General features: G+C 39.8%; 1 protein-coding gene and 1 long non-coding RNA gene across 35 annotated transcripts in view; one reads left to right on the top strand and one right to left on the bottom strand.

The window, feature by feature from the left end:
• LOC109136709 (protein tyrosine phosphatase receptor type D) overlaps positions 1 to 20831 on the top strand; it is a 336090-nt gene that overhangs the window by 276169 nt on the left and 39090 nt on the right. For 17 of the 34 annotated variants that reach the window (XM_027274761.1, XM_027274755.1, XM_027274758.1 and 14 more), the window contains 5 exons: positions 13886 to 14074; positions 15253 to 15261; positions 16015 to 16032; positions 18044 to 18154; positions 19415 to 19426. In XM_027274761.1, the coding sequence (XP_027130562.1) occupies positions 13886 to 14074; positions 15253 to 15261; positions 16015 to 16032; positions 18044 to 18154; positions 19415 to 19426 (339 nt within the window). The remainder of the gene's footprint in view (positions 1 to 13885; positions 14075 to 15252; positions 15262 to 16014; positions 16033 to 18043; positions 18155 to 19414; positions 19427 to 20831) is intronic. The other 17 variants (XM_027274799.1, XM_027274793.1, XM_027274782.1 and 14 more) reach the window with 5 other exon arrangements.
• LOC113744584 (uncharacterized) overlaps positions 1 to 20831 on the bottom strand; it is a 127282-nt gene that overhangs the window by 77807 nt on the left and 28644 nt on the right. The gene's annotated exons all lie outside the window — the stretch shown is intronic.

Raw genomic sequence — 20831 nt, 5'->3', positions numbered from 1 at the left:
ACTGCCTGAGTTGGATTTATTTCATAAACTTTTAACCAGGAGCAAACAAAAGAAATACCAGAAAGCATGTAGCCAGTGTGCCGCACGGTGTTGAGACTCTCTGCTGGCAGTAGTTCCAACAGAATGATGTGTGGATTTGAGTGCTGCAGTTCATGATTCAGGCATGATTAAGGATTTATATCGCATCCTCATACTCCCATTATGCTGTCAACAGCTATTTCCTGTGCCCCACACACAAGTGTGCAAACTTATGCAGCTGTGCACAACTTGACAGTGGGAGCGGAAAATGGGAAGCCGCTCTCCTGTGACGGAAAAACAGAATGCATCATTTCCATTTGTATGGAATGGTGCAATGGCACAGTCAAAGCCGTGTAGCTGAGACGGATCTTTCCGCGTACAATGAAAGGGCTGCTACATGATCAGTGATTATTCATAGACAATGCATGCACTCCACTCTTTGTCATTGTTATGAGAAAAATGGTCTCCGCACTTAATAAAAGACCAAAAGCTGCATTTATATTCCGGGCAGAGTTAACTGATATCCATAAGATGCTGGTCAATGTAAACTGTGTGGACCAGCCTGCCTAGCACAAATCCGTAGTAAATTGTGAGCAGTGACTGATGAGAATAATTTAAAATGTACTGTAATGCTCATTCCTAACCATCGGTTTTCATCATCTGTGTGCACCATTTTCCCAGTGCATAATGCCTTTTTCCTCTAACAAGTACAGAGTGAGAGATGAACAAAAGCTGGTCTGCATGCTCAAATTGCTTAGCAAGATAAATGCTGTGTCAGCTGTCTCGGACTGTCGGAGCAAGGGATGCAGTGGGGATGAAGCAAGTGACCATTGTAAAATTACTGCGCTTGTGATCAGTGGCTTGAAAAAAAAAGAAAAAAAAAGAGAGAGTAGGGGGCCAGCAGCTACCATACAATTCTCTCGGTTGCTGGCAGGAGCTCTATAGATGGCAAGACCTGGGCCGCCACATGGAACGCTCAATTTTCTCTGAAAAATAAATTTTTCCTCCAAAAATGGTGCTGTGGAAACATGCTGACTCACTGTAGGAGTTTAACTCTTTTGTTGAATATAAAACAAATACAACTTCTTTGAAAACCTTTTTTTTTTGTTGCTTTGAAGGAACGCAAGTGGTCCATCCAATACAAACCATATATCCTCCTATAGTACATAGCACTATTACATTGGTTGTCATAGTGTGTTTTAGCAGGTTTGTCATGTGAACAAACAGTCTTTAATTGTTACTTGCAGCACATTTTTTCCTCAGAAACAGACATGTTTCTTCTCCCTAAGCATGCTGGGATAAGTCTGGAACCAACTTCACAGACCATAAATTATCTCCATGTCCATTAGATGTTTTAGAAAATATCCATAGGCAGGTTATTGCTTGGGATTTGGCAAATAACGACAATGCTACTCCCCACAATTCCCATCCTCACTCTCTCATATGTCACAGAAATGGAGCACATGATGACAAGTTATTCATTATTGTAATTAAAAAGATGGAGTTGACTGTCCGCACAGAAACTGATCTAGTCCCAGAAAAAAAGAGAAAGAAAAAGCCCCCACTCCCCCTTATATCTTACTGTGTGGTTAATCGTGGAAGCCAATCAGTATCTGTATAGTATGCAGGATGATTTAAGACAAAACCACTGCCAACAAGATGGATGTCCGACTTTATAGTCTGCATAGCGTGTGAGAAAACATCTGCTGTAGCCACAAAGGCGTTTGGACTGCACTCTGAACGTGATAGATAACTCTGCGCATGTTGTTGCTCTGCATTTGTTTTAATAAAAGTAAACACAGCCTCCTAAATTAATAATTATCGATTCAGACAAATGAGGAATGTGGTGTTTTTTTTTTTTGTTTTGTTTTTCCCCCTCACTGGCCTCAGATGCCACTGCGTTCCGCAGTGACCCTCGAATCCTGGTAGTGCAATTAGGTGATGAGTGATTTTAAAATGCAAATTGTTATGGAAGCACACCAAAACAGTAAATAGTAAGGGAAGGTCAGGCACTTGAACAAAGTTTCCTTGCAAATCATTAGATTAGACCATGCATGCATTTGCATTAAATATAATTTTGTAATTTCTTATTAAATACAGCTGATCACAATGTCAACATGTCTAAGTTCAGCAGGTACACCATCTTAGACACTGCCAATCTCCTGTAAAAATATATGCTAATATGTCAATCATAGAGAGAGATTTATAAATTTTATATCTCTTGTTTTAGCTTAATAAAATTTAACTGAATTTTTGCACATTACATGACAGACTATATGGCAGAGCTTAACACATTTTTTTATGAAGGAGTACTGGCTGAACTAGATGGGACACAAGGTCATAAAACCAGGAGTGTGAGGAAGTCTGAGCCAGGTAGTCGAGGGGTGCTAATGTCAGTAGCTTTGATCCTAGCTGCACTCAAAAGTCATTTTCGAGCAGATTAATTGGGTACTGCAGGGTCGTCCTAATTCATCTAATGATCTTGAGAAACTTTTCAAAGCTGCATAAGATTCCTCGCTAATTACAACCAAACATCTTTGGATTGAGAGTCGATTGATGTGGCAAGAATTGATTTTGGGGGTTTAATTAGTTGTGTATACATTATTACATCCAGTACAGCAAAGATGGGCGCAGTGACTACTTAAGATGTTTTATGGCTGAATGAAAGGAAGGGGGGGGGTGAGGGACCTCACATATTCACAGTCACAGCAGCTGTAAAAGCAGCTGTCAAATTTCAAAACATGTGATTTTAATATAGTCACTTCTTTATTAAAATAATACCACCCACTGCCTGTTGTGACACCCATCGTCCCCCACAGTCGATTCTGGGGAGAATGCCCGTCTGCTGAAGTTGAAAAGCCTGATATAACCCCCCTTTTTCCATTAGAGCTCTCTTTGAGAGGCAAGAGGTCCTCTCTGCAGGATGTTAGGTAGCATGAATAGCGTCCATACTCCCCTCTCCTGTAGCAAGCTTTTAGCTGTATCAATAATTGAAATGGCCGGTGCTAGGTTTTCGCTTTCTCAGGAAGAAGTGAACTTGCATGAAGTGAGTTCCCTCAGACATTTATACCACACGTCTCCCAGAGTACTGATCTGAGTCTGACGACACCCTGTTCAAACGAGAGTCTCGGGCCGTGACCCATAAAGATATCTGGCACTGTCATGCGCAGAGTGCTCAAAGTGATTAAAGTTCAGAGGAATTTATGGAAGTATTCTGACAGCTGATGGGATGGTTTCTTGCGAGTAAAGCATGCACACCTTTTCTTTCCGCCTTAGACGGACACACAGACTTCTCTAAACAAACAGAATGACGTGCCACGTGACATATTAGAAGCACCCGCTTGATAAACAGCCCTCCCTGCTTCTGAATGCATAGTACATGAAGCTTAATGAAGCAACTCAGTGGCTCACAGTTTTGCCTTCTGTCTTTTTTTCCTGCATGGTAGGAAGACTCACCTGGTCGCTTATACTCTCCTGAGTACATGCTGGCTCCTGCCTCAGCTTCAATAGTCCATATTATGTTGACATGCAAACATATACATTATTAAACTTTGAAGCATCAGGCCATCCCGAGTGGGCGGTAAGATGGTAAATATATAGCGAACAAGCCTGAAACATAAAAAAACAAAAACAGAACAGATGTCTGGCAGTATATGCTTCAAAGTGACGGGTGTCGGAGAGAACGGAGGCATCTCTAAGGAGAAGGTTGTGCGGTTGTTTATATATTGCCCTGCCACGTCCTCTCTATTTGTGAATGCTTAATGCACTCAAGAGGATCAAATGAGGGTTGATGGACTGTTAAGAAAAAAGATTTGAAAAAAGGAAATGAAAAAACAAGAAGAGGCTTCCTGAGGTGCATCTCATGGAGTTGAGAGAGAATATGTGACATCCATTTCAGTTTTTTGTGTTTGGCAAATAGCTCAAAGCATTGTCAAATTGTTGTCTCCCTCCTCCTTTGAATATTACTAATAATAAAAAAAAAATGGTGATGGCAGATAGGATGACAAGAGCCAACTTTTTTTTCCTTTTTTTTCCCCCAGAGTCTAAATAAATGGGGTACTGTTTTCTGAAGTAAATGGAATCATTGCTCAAGGTAACAACCAGCAAATGGAATATGCAAAGTAAAATCCGGAAGAGGGTGGGAGAGGGACAGACGGCAAAGAGGGTGGGAGACAGACAAAGACAGATCGAGGGAGAGTCTTTAACACCAGGCGTCTTTTTAAAGTCTCAGATGAGCCGCGGCTGTATCGAGGGCAGATGAACTCAGCGAGGAAGGCGAACGCAAAAGACAATACGGGTGTGGAAGGAAGACTCGATTGTAGGTAGAGGAGATCTTCAAATCTCGCTCTCTCTCTCTCCCCTCTCCACCTTTTCCCTAGGTGATCCTTACTCAGAACAGTACATCTGGCTGAGCTGATGTGAAGTCTGAAAAGCAGGAGGGGGGGGCGCATCTGAGCGTAAATGGAGCTTTGTGCCTGGCTTCCTGCCTGCCTTGCTGCTTGCCCAGCCAGGCCTGTAGAGAATGGCCCCCTCTCCGCCCTTCCTGCTTCATCTCTCCTTTTCATCTCCCTCTTTACCCATCCATTTTAGCACTACCCCTAAGGGGCAACCGACACTAACACTCACTCTCTGCTTTCATTCTCTTCCTCCCACTCCCTTCGCTTATGTTGTAAATGGAGGAATATCACAGCTAATCCGTCATGTTTATGAATGACATGGGGCCTAGGGAGAGGTTGGGGCGCCTTGCCAGAAGTGGCGTGCATCTCTGTTGCATGCCCTCTGCTTGGCTGATCCAATCTGCCCCAACAGCGATGGCCATAAAAAATGTCTGTGGGGGATGGCAGGCTTGGAGGAACATTAGGCGGGGTCATTTTAAAGCATAACTCCAGCCATTTTTAACCTGGATTATTTCCCCTGCCCCCATCACCTTTTTTCTACTCAAATTCCAACCAAAATCCCCCATAAAATGGCCTTCCAATATGATGCAAGCCGTGGACACTACAAGAATCAATCTCCAAACCATCCAGTGATTGTCAACAACATGGCTACTCCCTTGATAGTGATACATGAAATTTAAAAGTGTAAGAAATGTTTGTTTAATTGAAATTGACATAGTCTATTGTACAAGAGAATGGATTTTTAAGTCTTATACTATTATATGAATGTACCACGACACCAGTATGTAAACAGAGTTTTACAACTAGTTCTTCAATGTCATTCTGAATGAGGAACAGCTAGAATTGTTCGTCTGTGAAGGGTTTTCTATGGTTAAAAAAAAGCCCTGATGATTAATAGATTGACTCTACAATGGCTTCCTCATAATCTCAGGCATTAGGCAGGGATTTTTAATGACAAATAAGCAGCATTCAATTAATTATACAATCTCAAAGGGGATTTATGGAAGAAACAATCAGTGCGGGGCAAAGGGGGAGAGGATGCCATTTTTCACCGAGACAGAGTGCCATGAACCTCGGGTTATGGGGAGCTTTCTACGCCTTCACCTTCCTCCTCCTATATTTTGTAGCAACGTTCATCATCGCAAGAGTTTTAAGGAACAGACAGGATAGTATTTCACAATCCATTCCCGTTTTGCTCCTTTAGGCAACAAGGGTAAAATAAAATTTGAGTGGATACTAGATGGTCTCTCACTGCCTGCCCTCAGGTTTTAGCCGTTGTTGTTTTTTTGTTTTTTTAAAGAAGTTGTATTTGTTCAGCAAATTACTGAACTACCCTTTTAGAGGTAGCAAACTAGTGAGACCTAATGCCACTTTGTTGGAGTGGCCCTGTTCCTCTTTAAACTCTATTACAGTGAATTGGAATTAACGGTTTGAGCCAACTGTGGCACATTCACAGTAATATTCATTAGCCTGCTCTATACCTGTAGAGTCACCTAATGAACTGAAAGCGAAGCTTGTTTTCGTCAGCGCAGCTACACTCTTCCTGCTGATTTCTGTTGGGCTCAACTTTTACTGCACAAAATACAGTGTATTGGGAACGTCTGCAAAAATGTGTTTGAGTTTTCTGAAAGCCCTGGTGTGGGTTTAGGCGTCACTTGAATTCAACAGAAAAAGTATGATTTGCAAATCTTCATCTAAAATCCCCCCGCCCTTCAGATCTACGAGATGGTTTATGAACGGCTGACTTTTCTCTGTGAAAATAGGGCGTCAAAACATGCACGACAGTAGACACATTACTCTTTTTCGGTTACCCACTCCACTGATGTTGTTATGAGACATACTTTGTATCCTCAGGGGAGATAAATGGATCACAGTCTTTTATAGGAAACACAAACTCTCAGACACTTTGCCAGATACAACAGGATTAGTTCTAACCTGCCAGTCCTGCACAGACGCATTTGTAAACCTAAACTAGAAAGTTGTCATGTCGTGCCACTTAGTGTTTTCTCATATCAGTTCATCTAAGGCTTTGGAACATAAAGAACCTTGGCCCCGGGCATATAATTGGGCTGTGCTGTCACATTTGAGCCACTCATGAGTCTTTTCCAGTCTGGGCAATCATAAAAACCACAGTCTATAAAGAGTACATTTAAAACGATTTGAAGGTTGAATTAGAGTTCACTACCCTGTGATCCCTTAAAAAAACAACTCAGGAAGGTAAATTTCATAATTGTCCCCCACCACACTAGTGTGTGCCTTATTAGACAGAAGTGCTGAGCATTTTGTTTTCCATTATTGGATTAGTTAAGCAATATCTACCTTGTGCAGGTGCCAGGAGGCTTATTTGGGAAATCTGGCTGAAAGGAAGCTCTAGGGGGAAAACCTAATCTTATTTAGACTGGACAACATATGTGCCAACCAGCTCTGGGAAGTATCAATGAGATAAATACAGGCTTTAGATTCTCTGAGGGCATTCAGGGAAAATTTAGAAGCCCCAACACGTCATTTCTTCTATTTTTTTTTCTTCTTTGCTCTGCAATGATGCACATGTGCTTTTATACTCTGCATGCTTGTCTGACTTGTTGCCTTTTAAAAGAATGGCTATACCTGCCAAGTGATACTTTCCACCCTTAATGTTAAGGGTCCATCACTTGAATCTTAAACTATTCCAAGTATTCTACTCAAGGCAGTACTAAGGCACTGATATGCTGACAAAGATGTCCAGACATGATCCGGCCTCACAATAGTAAATATTAACATTAAGTGTTGCATCAAACCTAGGTCTAGGTACACTCTGTGTTTTTCTGTTAAAATAGGAAATAAGAGGTACCAGCTACACACAATATTAAAATGTCCTACCCCCGTGGTTAAAAACGCATGTGAGAACAAGTTTCACCTCTGCAAAAGTTTATGGGCACAATGATGGATGTGGTGTTGAGTAAAGCAACTTTGTCTGAGTCCAAGTTAGAGGTAGTTTAACCAAGCTGCAGGTAGCTGATAAAGCAAAGAGTGGGTTCAGATTTAGAACCTGTCAATCATTAGGCGCTAGATTGTAAAAGTACACCTTTTTACCACAGTGTAAAGTGTACCTTGTAAGTAGAGCAAGGAAATCAGCAACGCTGTGGGTGAAAGTGGTGAAACATTAGAGAGGGGGAAAGAGAAAAATAGAACGGATGCCGTCATTGAATTGGCACAAAATGGAATTGCTGTCTGCCTTTGTTAATCAAGAGCTCTTACGTTTGGTTGAGTAATTTTGTTTGTGTGAAAACAAAAGCATAATTAACAGTTCCCTCTCCCATGCCAAAGGGAAAAAAAATAAATAATTGAATACGTCAGTTGAACAGGAGCCGAACAGAACATTTTGTTGAAGAGGATTCAGGTCGTCTCTGAAGGGATGTATTAACTAGGCCTGCGACAAATTTTTAGAGAACGGTAAACAAATTATAATGGACAGTGTTTCAGTGCTAATGTGTTCCAAATCAACAGCCTCAGCCAAAAAAAAATCTCACAAAGAAGAGAGACATTTAACTGACATAACTGCACTCCTACAAGTCTTTTATCCTTTACCGTGTGTGGAATTGTGAGGAATTATTTTCCCCATTAATTACCTTTTACTAGTTTACAAAACAATAAGGGCTAATTCAATCTAGGTCAGCTAATGCATTAGCAAGTCATGAAAAAAAAAAGCCAATTCCAAATGATGTCCTTGTGAGCACCAAGAGTGCTACATGATTAATATGATTAGCACCCTAACCCTGCTAAATTCTCCTATCTTTTTCCTCGCTTCTTTCGGATTTTTGAGGGTGGAAAGAGCTTTAATCAGTGTCCCTCAACTTCAAATTATATGCTATGGTGTGGTGGTAAAGAAATGGCTTTGGCTCAGACTGCTGAGAAAAATAAGCACTGCTGTCACACTCCACGGGTAATGTTTTGTGGCTCGTCTTTTTGTGCTGCCTAAAAACTTATCTTGGAAAGTGTAGAGAGAATCAGATTGATTCCTAAACTGGGCAAATAGAATAATAGAAAATGGGGCAGAGGAAAAAAAGGAGTGTGAAATGTAAGGGTGTCAGACTCGAAGACATCTGCTCCAAATTCCCACACTTCCATAATCCAGCATCTTTGGCGAGGAGGGATTCCCAAACAACAATACATCTTGACACACACTTTTCTTCACTGTGCCTCCACAGCAAGTGACCTGTGGCGGCCTCTTTGAGGAGATTGTATCCACTCAAATACGTCCAACAAATATATCTTATTATGGCCTGCAGGGATTTTCCCTGAAGAATAACCTCAACGGTGGGGTGAAAAGTCTTGTTCCGCTTGGGAAGAAAAGGGTCGGACCGAATCCAATCCTTGTGAGCAACCACAGTTCTAAAGCCAGAATGTGACCGGAAAGGTTTATGTTTTTATGGCTTCACTTGAAAAGTTCAGTGCAACAAAGGCTTATATTCTTCTCAGATTCTTTTATACTTATTAGGTAATTTTGGAGCCACTGATTCAGTGACATAACACAATATCCACGTTTCATGTAATTAGACTTAATCAAATTTCTTCTCAATTTTCTGAACATTTTATTGTTGTTTTACTGCAAAATGAAGAATGTCATTTATATTGCATTGCATTTGGCATCATTACCCACCGTGTAAATATCATTCATTAATACAAATTAAATGTCAAACCTACTCCATTAAAAGTTGTAAACCTACAAGCTGAAGTACATTCAACATTAGCAGACTATTTGGCAGCACCAACTCTCTGTGTAATTGCCTTGTGCTCTGTGTACATTCTATCATTCACCAAATAGAAGGACTGCCACCACTGTATACAGTAGTAGGTGTACTGTCGGTGTTGTAGGAGAGAGAAACATACTTTTAATTTGGGTTTCTGGAGCCAAAGTGTCCAACAGCTGTCAACATTTGAGCAGATATCAAACTCAAGCAGACACCCTGGCTTTAGTTTAACTGCCTGGTTCCACTATCTTTCTAATGAATTCTACTCCATAAATGTAACTGCAGTAGTCCTGTAATACCTTGTAAACATTACCCAAGACTGCACATACACACACAAAAGTTCCCCAGTGTAGCACTAACTGAGGAAACATGCAAACCAAAAATGCAAGATCACATTTGAATTATATCTCTATCTGTTGAAACTCAATTAGGCTTATTTAATTAGAGCCCAAACAAAGAGGACATCTCTTGAGTTTGGTATTACACCACGGTAGGTGAGAGGTTTACTTTGAACACAGCATATACGAGTGATTGTGTGTACAAAGCAACTGCAGTGTGACGACAAAATTGTGCCAAATTTATGCGGCACTCAGACAACATTTTAAAACTGAAATGGCCACTGTTGTCATACAAGGCAAATGTGATTTCACTTGTGCTCGTATTTTGTACGAGTGATCAATAGATATAATCTGCTAATGGTTTTAGTTTATGTCTAGTGGCCTTATGTCTTCAGTAAAAATCTGCTCACTGAGGTACTTTTGGAGCCAATGTCCTTTTTATACTCCTCCCATACTTGGCACCACACACTCATATGGCCTGATAGCCTGGCAGTGGCTAATGTGTGCAAATTGTCATTGGGAGTCTTTTTATATCAAGCACCAGTGCTCAGCACTTCTCTAGAAGGTGACTTCAGCATTTCTCTCCCTTCCATCTCATTTAGTGTGTAGATCCATTGTTGAATATACAGTATGGGTCTGTAAAGCAGAAACTGCCCTTGTCTTAGAATGTCCTTGAGATTGCAGCAGTTCTCAGCGAGATAGATTAAGGAAGTGGGGGAGTCTGTAAAACCCCTTTTTTTACTGTTAATTTTACCTTACAGCACTGACTATATATATTGCAAAGGGAAGACTGGCGCCCTATGCGCGAGTCATACAGCATATAGTATGCTTACCCCACCCGCACCACAAGCAAACTCTGTCACTTTCCACTCCTGTCAGGATCCAGCTCAAAGTTCCTAGAACAGTAATGAAGCTTGCTGATAATTTATGTAACCACAAGTCGAAAACAGACCTCTTTACTGTTAGCAGAACTGAAAACATGCCACATGGGGAATAATGCGAGCCACTTAGCCCCTTGTTGATTGATTATTTCATTCTTTACTTTTAACACATTGTCAATAACCCAACTTCTGCAAAAAAAAAAAAAAAAAAAAAAACGTATGACAAACATGCTCTGGCTCAAATTAAAGTGATTAATCTGATTTAATTTTGGTCTTTTGGTCTTGTAAGGAAAATGCTGCAGCAGCTCTGTTGACATGAGTTGTTAATCACGGCACAAGCTAGCAAATGTGCTCGATTTCCGTCCTTTTATTTATTACCACAATGGCAATTCACATTGTGAAGTAAATTAGAGTTTAGCTGAGAGCTGCAAAAAAAAAAAAAAGCAAGTAATTGTGTTTATTCAGTTTTTTTGTCCATCTTAATCTCAAGTTCTATGCAAGAAAAGTTTTAAAGATACCTCACAGTTGATGTCATGACTTTGTGGCTATTCTAGATGAGCACGAGTGCACAAAGCAACTGTAAAATTCATTTCTGGGCTGAGCAAGAATGCATTCAAAAGGCCAGGAACCTTTGTAACAGATCATTAATTTTAAATGCACTGCCTTGAGTCATATCAGCTGCCTGCACTGGAGTTACGGGCTATCATCAGGTAACACGCACAGTCTATATGAGAGGGAAGATGGGTTTGGTGAAAGTGCCCTTTGTACATTTGACCCGGCCTCATTTTTATAGGTTTTTCACAATTTTAGTGAGTCATAGTGTAGTAAATCAGTAGTGGAAATCAAACATAGATACTACAATCATACTCTTTTTGAAAAGCTTTCACGTTTACTTCAGTTACACCATCTATAATTTAAGATAAATGTTGTCCCGCACCTCCTTCTTTTCTCCTTAGGGCTGAATAACTAGAGACATCGAATACTGCAGCATGAGAACAATTCTGACTTCTTAAAGGACAGCTAAATTATGATCTCTTGAGCACTTTGTTTTAGAATACATTGCAATTTCACAGGAGTTGCTTTTTAGTTCGCATGGATTGTCACATTCAATTACTACATTCAACACGCATCCAAGCTCCTAGGCTTGCTGCTGGCTATTGTGTTTGATCAGGTATACGTCTGACTCACTGTAGAATCGACTAATTGTCTGTTCGACCTTGAACAGGCTGAAGGGAGCTTGGACAGGAGCTACCTTGTACAATTAATTCCTTCCCCCCTCCTCCCTGTCTTTCCCCATTTGAATGAGCACCTTTGAAAGTGCGGTTTCTCACATTAGGCCATCCCTGCATTCCTTGATGGTTGTTAACGTTGTGTTTTTAGAAAAGGCAAGCTGTTACGGCTGTGACTTTTTCACGCGGTCCTCTTAATGCCGTGTTTTCTTTCTGGAGAATGCACCATCTATAGACATGCAATGACATTTAATGACGAGAAAGCAGATCTAAACAAGAAATAATTGGGCATTTTAGGAATTTCTAAATGTTTTATCCTCAAATTGGCTCCATCCCCCAGCTTTTCTACTATAATCATGATGTTGAGTAAATATGGCCTGAGTGTGACTGAGGTAGATTGACTAAATGGTTATCGTTTTAATGAGCAGCACATCAATTTTGCTGAACAAGTAAACCCATTGCCAGACACCTACAAAGTTTTAACAAGAGTAAAGCCGGAGCGTCTCTCATTAGCTTAATGGATACTAAAAGGAATAAAGACAACATATATCTTGCTCATCATGTCAAAGACCTAAAGTGATGAACCATATAGGGGCCAAGACGTGCAGTGCACAACTGCCAGACACATTATACTGTATTGGAATTTATTGGACCATTTTGAGGAGACGAAAGAGAGAGCTCTGCTGTGTGGTTGGTTGTTTTAGAATATGCAAACAATATCCTCCCATCACTGTCAAAACACATGTCAGTTCAGGCAGGGACACAGAGTTGTGTCGGAAAGTTTTAGCAGTTCAGTCTGAAGTCGCTCATTTGTAATACAGTCTCTTTCTGAGAAGATTTATCCATTGAGGTGGTTTCTCATGCCAGATACCCAAAAGCATTGTTGGAAGGCGGCCATGATTGTCGTTTGGCTGTGTGCAGGCTATGGCATCTCAAAGCTGTTTCTAGACTGATGTCTCCTCATGAAAATTTAATGAAGAAAGTGTTTCCAAAAAGGTGCCGTTTACGAGAGCAGCAGAAGACACTAATTAGCCATATCACAGCAGGGAAAGGAAAACTTAAAAGGTGCACATAAACCTCATTGGCATTCAGAACGAGCAGGTTTTGTTTTGTAGATTAACACTTAGCTTACATTGTGGAGAAGCAGACATTTTGCATATGGAGATCTTGTGGTGTGCATGGAATATTCCAGTCTGCACCCTCTCAGAGATCACTCGCTGCAAGCCAAAAATACTTCCTGTTCAGAGCGGCGAGCTTCACACAAAAGCTTCTCGGGACTTTGATTTTCTTTGTTTTGCTAAAAGAACATGTTTGGAGGTAGGGGCAATGTGAGTTATCTTCTCTCACATCTCAAAACAGCAGCAAGACGTAGCCCGCCCTTGTTCAGTCGGCGAGTTGAGATCCAGGCAGGAGAAAGACAGCTCATACAACACAGCAAAGCCACCTGCCATCATCAAAGGACATCAAAGCTATACATCGCCTGAGTATATATCTAGCCAGTGTAGCTATGAAAAACTGAAATACATTATTTACGTTCTTGCCAAGATTTAGACTAGAAGATCGATACCACTATCATGTCTAAATATGAAGATTCAGCCAGGATACAGCTTAGAGTGAAGCCTTGAAACAGAGGAAACAGCTACCCTGACTCTGTCCTAAAATAACAGAATCCACCTAGAAGCACCTCTTAACCTCACCACAAGCATCTTGTACATCTTGTTTGTTCAATCTGGACAAAAACTCCAGGAGTCAGTGTGCCTGGCTAGGAAGTATTACCCTTTGTAACCCTCTACAGATTTTTCTTTTTACATTTTACAGATTTAGAAAGACGCTGTCAGGTGGTCTTTAGTACATGTGGTCAGATCCAGGCTTGCCATTGTCTTTGAGTAACTAGCTGTTGACATACGATTATAGGGGGTTAAATTCTTAACTAAGCTTCACGTTTATTTCCCAAAATACTCCTGAAATAGCCCTTTAATTTCTTGGAGATTAACCATGTAGCTGTTTAACCGTTTGTCTGTTTTTACGCGTTCATTTTATCCTTGTCAATACCAAATATGAGTAGGATATTTTTTTTTAAATGTAACTGATTCATAAATAATGAATGACTCTTCTGTAAGATGCTCCCCAGAAACTGTATACATTTTTCGACTGTTTGATTCATCTTTCACTCATCCTGTTGCTCTGACTATAATTTCCACTGGTTTTCCCTCCTCACTCACTCAGGGTCTGAGAAAGACCACTGACTTTGTGAATCTGACCTCTGCCACAATGTCTCTCATCTACCTCCAGAGGACCAGCTGCCCCCTGGTTTCCCCACCATAGACATGGGCCCACAGTTGAAAGTGGTGGAGCGAACACGCACTGCCACCATGCTCTGTGCCGCCAGTGGCAACCCAGACCCTGACATCTCCTGGTTCAAAGACTTCCTCCCTGTCAACACCACCAACAACAACGGACGCATTAAACAGCTCAGATCAGGTAGGCTTCCTCTGCTGAAAACTTAATTACAAAACAGGGAGTCTTCTTTCTTGTTATCTTCTATCTGATCCGCTCCCCCTGTTGTCTCCTCTGTTCTTTTCATCCTCTTCTTCCTCCCATAATTTAACTTCTCATTTGGCTTTTTCATTTTGTAGGTAATGGCATTGTTTCTACTATTTCCTGTCCTCTACTCTCTGTACGCCCCGGTGTGTGTTGTCTGTATGTGTGTCTCCCTTTGTCTTCCAGTGTTGTCATGGGCTGTTGGGATTGTTCCCCCCCCTGTGTTTGCTGGCTTCTGCCCTAACTTCTGCCCTCATTGCTCACTGCTGTGACTTTTTACAATGAATTATTTTGCTTTTTTGTGTTCCTTTCCACTGCATCGGTGCAGTATTTCTTTTGGATTCATTCTCTTCATTTATTACGTCTTTTTTTTAACAATTAATCCTCAACATTCGGAATCTGCTAAGGAGTGCACATGATTTAAAAATAGGAAAACGTGCAGAAAAGCAAACTAATCATCGTCCTTGTGCATTTGTTTAAATTTTACTTCTTGAAAGAGGGATCCTTAAACCTCCTCTGGATACATATTTGCTTTGTATGAGAATTTTCTTTAGGTTAAAGAAAAACATCCAATTCTGGACACTAATCAGCCACAGTAGTGCGTAAAACTCCATAAGGCTTTTTCCCCTACCCTTTGATTCTTTGAATTTACAGCCCCCGCTTTAATGTGTAGATGGCAGCTTTGTTTTTATTTGCCTTTGACACACCCTAATAAACCCATTCGCCTGAATACCCCAAGTTTGATTTCAATATCTCAATACAAAGAGATTATTCTATTTTCAAAAAAATAGCCAAATCATAGCTTGCAGCTACAGTATATGTGCCAGCTAACGGCAACACATTAGCACTACTACCTGTAAATTTTAAGTCTTGTATGTTTGACCACCTGTCTTCACAGATTTCACAGCTGTCCTTTGTTAATTCGTCTTGTTAACCCTACTTCCTTGCTGACTTGTTTTCAACAGAACTGTGTAGAATTAACCCTTATTTCTAATGTGCGACTTTGATTCACGTAGAGTTATTAAAGCATTAACGAAACCTTGTTAACTAAACTTACTTAAAGAATATAATCATATTCTTATGCTGTCTTTCTTCTCTCTATATTTTTAAATCTACAGAATCCTTTGGTAAGTGCTTAGCTCTAAAGCACACATCACCCCCCCACTAATTTCCATGTTTACAACAACTATTAAAATGCATGGCATGCATTTTACTAACAGATAGTTTAGACTCAGGGATACTACTAGAGACACACACACACACACTCTTCCCTCACCCCAAGGTGTTCAAATGTCCTACCACTGTCAGCTATAGTACCACCTTTATCTGGAGATTATGATCACCAAACCCTAGTTTAGTGTTGTCATATACTGACCTGGGTAATACCTGTCCTCACATCTTTGTTACTCACTCACTGACCCACCACTTACTCACTTATTTAATCGTTTAACACCAGCACAGTAGGTATGGAAATGTCAAGAGTTTTAGGGAGGTGACCAGCTCAGATCAAGCAAAGGGATCTCAAGTTTTCTTTTTAAATATGTCTGCTCTCAATCTCATATACAAAGTCCGTAAAGTCTTTCCCTTCAGTAGATGGTCTTCAGAAGCCATTCCAAAAATGGCACCTCCCCGTGGTACATCAATGTACAAGTTCTTCTCTCTGACCTATGATTTTTCTATGATGAATCCTGTCTTTCTCTGCCAGTAGAGTACAGAAAAGTTCTTATTCTCTCTCTCTCTCCTTTCTCTTTCCTCTAGTACCTTTATTTACGTACCCTGTTAAATCTAATTTGATTCTTCTTCCAAAGCCCCCAGCCTCTATCTACTCGTACTAATGCTTCTTCTTTCTAATCTTATTTGCATTCATATTATCCACCCAGGTGGTACACCAATAAGAGGTAAGAGTGCTGAACTGACGTTCACAGAATGAAAATAATACAAATTCATTCTTGCTGTCAACCCATCCATTCACTCGAATCACCTCCATTTCTGTCCTGTTTACCAAGACCATTACTTTCATATGGACCTTCCTTTTTATTTGTCCTGTTTCGTTGACTAAATTTGTATTCCATCTTTTTGTCTATGCTTTATTTACTCCTTTGTATTCTGGTTTCGAGAGCCTGTTTAGCTCAGTTGTGATATGCTTGCCCTGGCTCAAATAAGCATATCCAATGACAATTATTTTTTAAACTATATTTTTTCTGTTCATTTTTGTTTTCTTTTTGGCCATAGCGAATCATGTCTCCCTCTTTTTGTCCAACTAAAACAACCAAGCATTTTTTCCCCCTTAGCTGTTTCTTGTTCAGCACTAAAAATATGCACAGATGCTGTGGAATCACGCAGGCATGCTGAAGACAACATTGCCTCTCCTCTGCTTTTTTCTCCCAAAGAATTCTTTCTATCTTTGCAAACTATTTTTTTTCCATTTCTTCTATTTGCTTTCCTCTCCTGTACCTCTACAAAAAAGCCCAAACAACCACTTTTTTGATAAAGTTTCTACGGTGCTTTTTTTTCTCTTTCACCTATTTTTCTTACTTTTCTTGGGTTTGGAGACTATTTTACTTTTTGACTTTTTTTCTTCAGGGTTTGGGGAAGGCAAACAGTAGAGTCTGGCGAGGACCCGATTGGCTCATTTTTGCCGTGTGACATGAAGCTGGAGAGTTGTTGATGCATAAAGCCATTTTTCCCATGGTCATGTGACACCACACTGCTGATCCCATTGGTGGATTTTTATGGGTGTCTTTTGTAGCTTTCACAAGCTAAAGCAGTGGTTGGTTACTTTCTTGTCGGCCCAAGCCGATATTTTGAATTTTGTCTTCTAATACAATTGCATTTTATTTTTCAGCTAAGGGTTGTCAGAAGGTTGTAAGTTGTGCCGACATACATTTCTTGCCAAGATTTGCATGTCAAAACTTTTGTTACAGAGGGTTATATGTTGGTTTTACCTTATATAATACTTCAATTAACATTTTTCCACATATATGAGCAGCATTTTTCAATTTTTTGTATGGGCTGCATTTTTTGAAAGTTACTTCACCTAGATGAAGTCCCAAATTATTCTGTTAGGTCAATGTTACACTTGATCTGTGATTGAATATGCTAAAATTCATACCTAAATTTCTTTCTTTCAATTGTCCTCCCTTGTTATGCTGCTTTCTTATACTGTAAACCTCTTTTGTTTGATCCATGTTTCCCTGAAGCAGTATCACTCATCCCCATATTGACCAGTCCAGTGACATGTTGTATATTGAAGGGCTTGCCCCTATTCTTTAAAGTGAAATTATTAATTTTTATTTTTTTTATTTTTGACATTGGCGCTAGGATGAGTGTCTTTTTAGACCCTTTAGCTGTATAGGTAATCAGGCTTTTTCTCTAAAGAAGTCATCAACAAGGTAAATGTATCGTAGTCAGAAGATATTTTAGGTGTTTTTCCTTTGTTTTGGATTTGGTTGACAATCTGCCATTTTCTTTTCCCTTGTTGTTACTTTAAGCCTGTTAAGAGGAACAATATATTTGTATCGCAATGTCTTGCATGATTACCATTTGCAGCTATCCCTCAACTAAAGTACAATAACACAGTCTCCATTTACCTCAGCCAGTGGATCTGGCTGTGATAATGACGGGGGATAAACTTTAAAACATAGAGTTTATAGTAGCAGAGAGAATAATGTAGTATTTTATTCATTACAGTTTATAGGATATGGTTTAATTACAACTTTCCTTCAAACTGTCCAACAACTGAAGCTTAAAAGGGGCAAAGAAAAACTAAAAATGAAGGCTGCTGATGTTGGCCTCAAGCCTTGAGGTCAAACACGTTCTTTTCTTTTTTATTTTTGCATGTGAACTTGATGCAATCCACGTTGTTTTAACCAAACATACTCTGCTACCCCATTTGCTATTCCCAACCAGGAGCCCTCCAGATAGAGCAGAGCGAAGAGTCTGACCAGGGGAAGTATGAATGTGTGGCGACCAACAACGATGGAACCCGCTACTCTGCCCCAGCAAATCTATATGTCAGAGGTAGGAAACGCGTGTAAACAGCACTGACATGCTTCTATCAAACATTATATTGACATTCTTTTTAAAATTCATGAAGAACAGGCCAATAAAGTCTACAGGGGCCATATGTAGGTCACTGTAAGTATGCTTTGTTTTTGATTTTGTTGTTCTTTTTTTATTTCCTTTTTTGTACTTGACTTACCTGCACTGATTTGAACCTACAGTATCTGATCTGTTATGTGTTCCTGGTTCTTTCTGTTGATTATCCTGAGTCTAACACCAATGACTAGATTGCTTGCTGTGTTTATCTACTAATTGCCTTTCAAACCTGACTGCCGGAGGTGGTACAGGGTGGACGACCCATCTTGCATTAGTACCCACTCTTTCCCCAGCAGAGAACAGATCCTTTCTGGCCTTTCTTTTTTTTTTATTTTTCCTCCCAGTTGATCAACCTTGGAAAGATACCTTTAATCTCAACTTAAAATTGAATTTAAAAAATAAATAAAGAGATACAAACATAAAAACAGTATAGAATAATTTCAATATTGAAGGTTTTCATTATTCCACCCTATATGAAAACTTAGCTTGTTTCTGATTGCTACATAGTGTTTTACAGCTTCATGATTTTAACAAATACAAAAAAGGACAGGTGGAGTAGAAGCAGTGATGTTTTCTTTTTTTAAAAGCTGCAATCTTTCACCATTTAAAGTCTAAATATTTGCTGCATTGTTGTTACATTTTTACTTGCACACAGCATATAAGGCTTCTTTTGCTTTTACACACAACAACGCACTGTTAGTCTTCCACTGTTGACAAGTATTGTCTCAATTAAACTATATACACATATGTGTGTAGCAGATATTTTTATGAACTGATTTTGTAATTTTCTTATAAATTATATAATGCTCTTCAGTCTTATGGTTAGCTTTCCTAATTGTCAATCACAACTCAGTTCTCAGGAATCATGGTACACAACATATAGCAAAGCAAAATACATTCATTTTATAAATTATTTTAGGCTTACCAAATGGCCTGGGCGGAATTTGTGTAAAAAATAATTATTTTTATTCAAAATGTTTGAGCTCAGACAGGTCAGACTTGTAATCTTGGTGCCAGGGAGATACAAGGGGCTCCCCTGCACCTTAGAGACAGAAGATCCTTCGAATTGTTTAAGTAGCATTTGAACACCTAAAACATGGCCTTTTTACTCTCTGTGTTTCCCTTGTTTTTCTCCTGTCCCGATTTCATTTTGTTCTGCATCAAATTCCCTACATCCCTCAGAGCTACGAGAAGGTTGGTGTGTTTTTAACTTTTTGAACACAACACAAAAACAGAAGTTCATGTGTCTGCCACAAAAAGAAATCTCTCTCTCTCTTTTTTCTTTTTACTTCTATTGATGCCATCTTCGTCTATCTTTGTCACACATTCAATGTTCATGAGAATGCCAACAGTCTTTGTCAGAATGCTTGACTGTCCAACAGGTGGTGCATGTTTACATCTTTGAGGTGGGGTGGTAGGGACAATATTTGCATCTGTCTGAGGGTCTATTTGCATGGTCATCCCCTTTCCCCAACCCTTTCCCTGTCAGTGTTCCTGCTCAGTTTCTCCCACAACTAACAACAAAGCAGGTGGGATAAGAAATGAAAAAAAATAATAATAATGTAATCTTATTAATGTAATAAATTCTATTTAAAAAGAAAAGAAAAGTATTGTGACACGCAACACCAGCAGGAACAATATCCTTGATTAAGGGCTCCTGGAACTAATGGATGCTGCTCTACATAGATGCAGTGCTGCTCCATATGAGCACTCAATCTATCTCTCCGTAGAGCCATTTAAGCATCACTGCATTAACATTTTCCCTGTGGTGGTCTCTTGAATTGAAGTTTCTCAGAGATAAAAATATGTTAAAGCAAAATCCATCCTTTGTCGTAATTGGCACTAAAGTCAAGCACCAAGCTGTAAAGACAACCTTGCCCTCCGAGATTATACACTTCCTCTGACGAAGATGTTTCGGCACAGGAAGTCATGAAAGAATGATGTATTTAGAGCATTATCCACCAGACTTGACAAATGTAATGATATTCAAATGAGCAGGATAATATTATGTCTGTGGGGAGCGTGATCCAATTGCATATTAATTAAATATTGAGTGAGAGAAACGTTGTATTTAATAATGCAAGCAGTTCCCCTAGTTTTCCTCTCTGGAGAGCTGCAGTCTGCTCAACAGAACGGGCTTTGTGAATTAGTAGCAGGTAGCAGGAAGCGTGTGCCGATGTCGCAGTCAAATATAGCAAATACCTGCATAAATAACTAGCTCAGAGTCAGGAACTATTATTGAGGCTATTTACAAAGCAGGGTCAATTAGCGGGCAGTGAACAAATATCCAGCATTTAAAACCAGTTTTCTTCAAGGTTCACCAAACTAACAGTAATCTATTTCGACTACAATGAGCAGTAAAACCGACTTCACTTTCATTTCAGTCTTCACTAGATGTTTTTAACAATACCCTGTAGTTCTCACCACTTAAACCCGAGGAGAAATACTATATTATCTTGGTTCTTCTTCTTCCTTACATTAATCGATCCTTTGTGCCAAGATGTTGTTGCCATCTTCCCCAAGTGTTTCTTAGTTGTCCCAGGACCCTTAGCTTGTGCTAGCCACATTTACAGCGATGTAACATTTCAGACTAACCCTT

The sequence above is a fragment of the Larimichthys crocea genome, chromosome III (genome assembly GCF_000972845.2).
Source record: "Larimichthys crocea isolate SSNF chromosome III, L_crocea_2.0, whole genome shotgun sequence".
Lineage (NCBI taxonomy): Eukaryota > Metazoa > Chordata > Actinopteri > Sciaenidae > Larimichthys > Larimichthys crocea.
The sequence above is the reverse complement of the archived record's forward strand: the minus strand, read 5'-3'. Positions and strand labels throughout refer to the sequence as shown.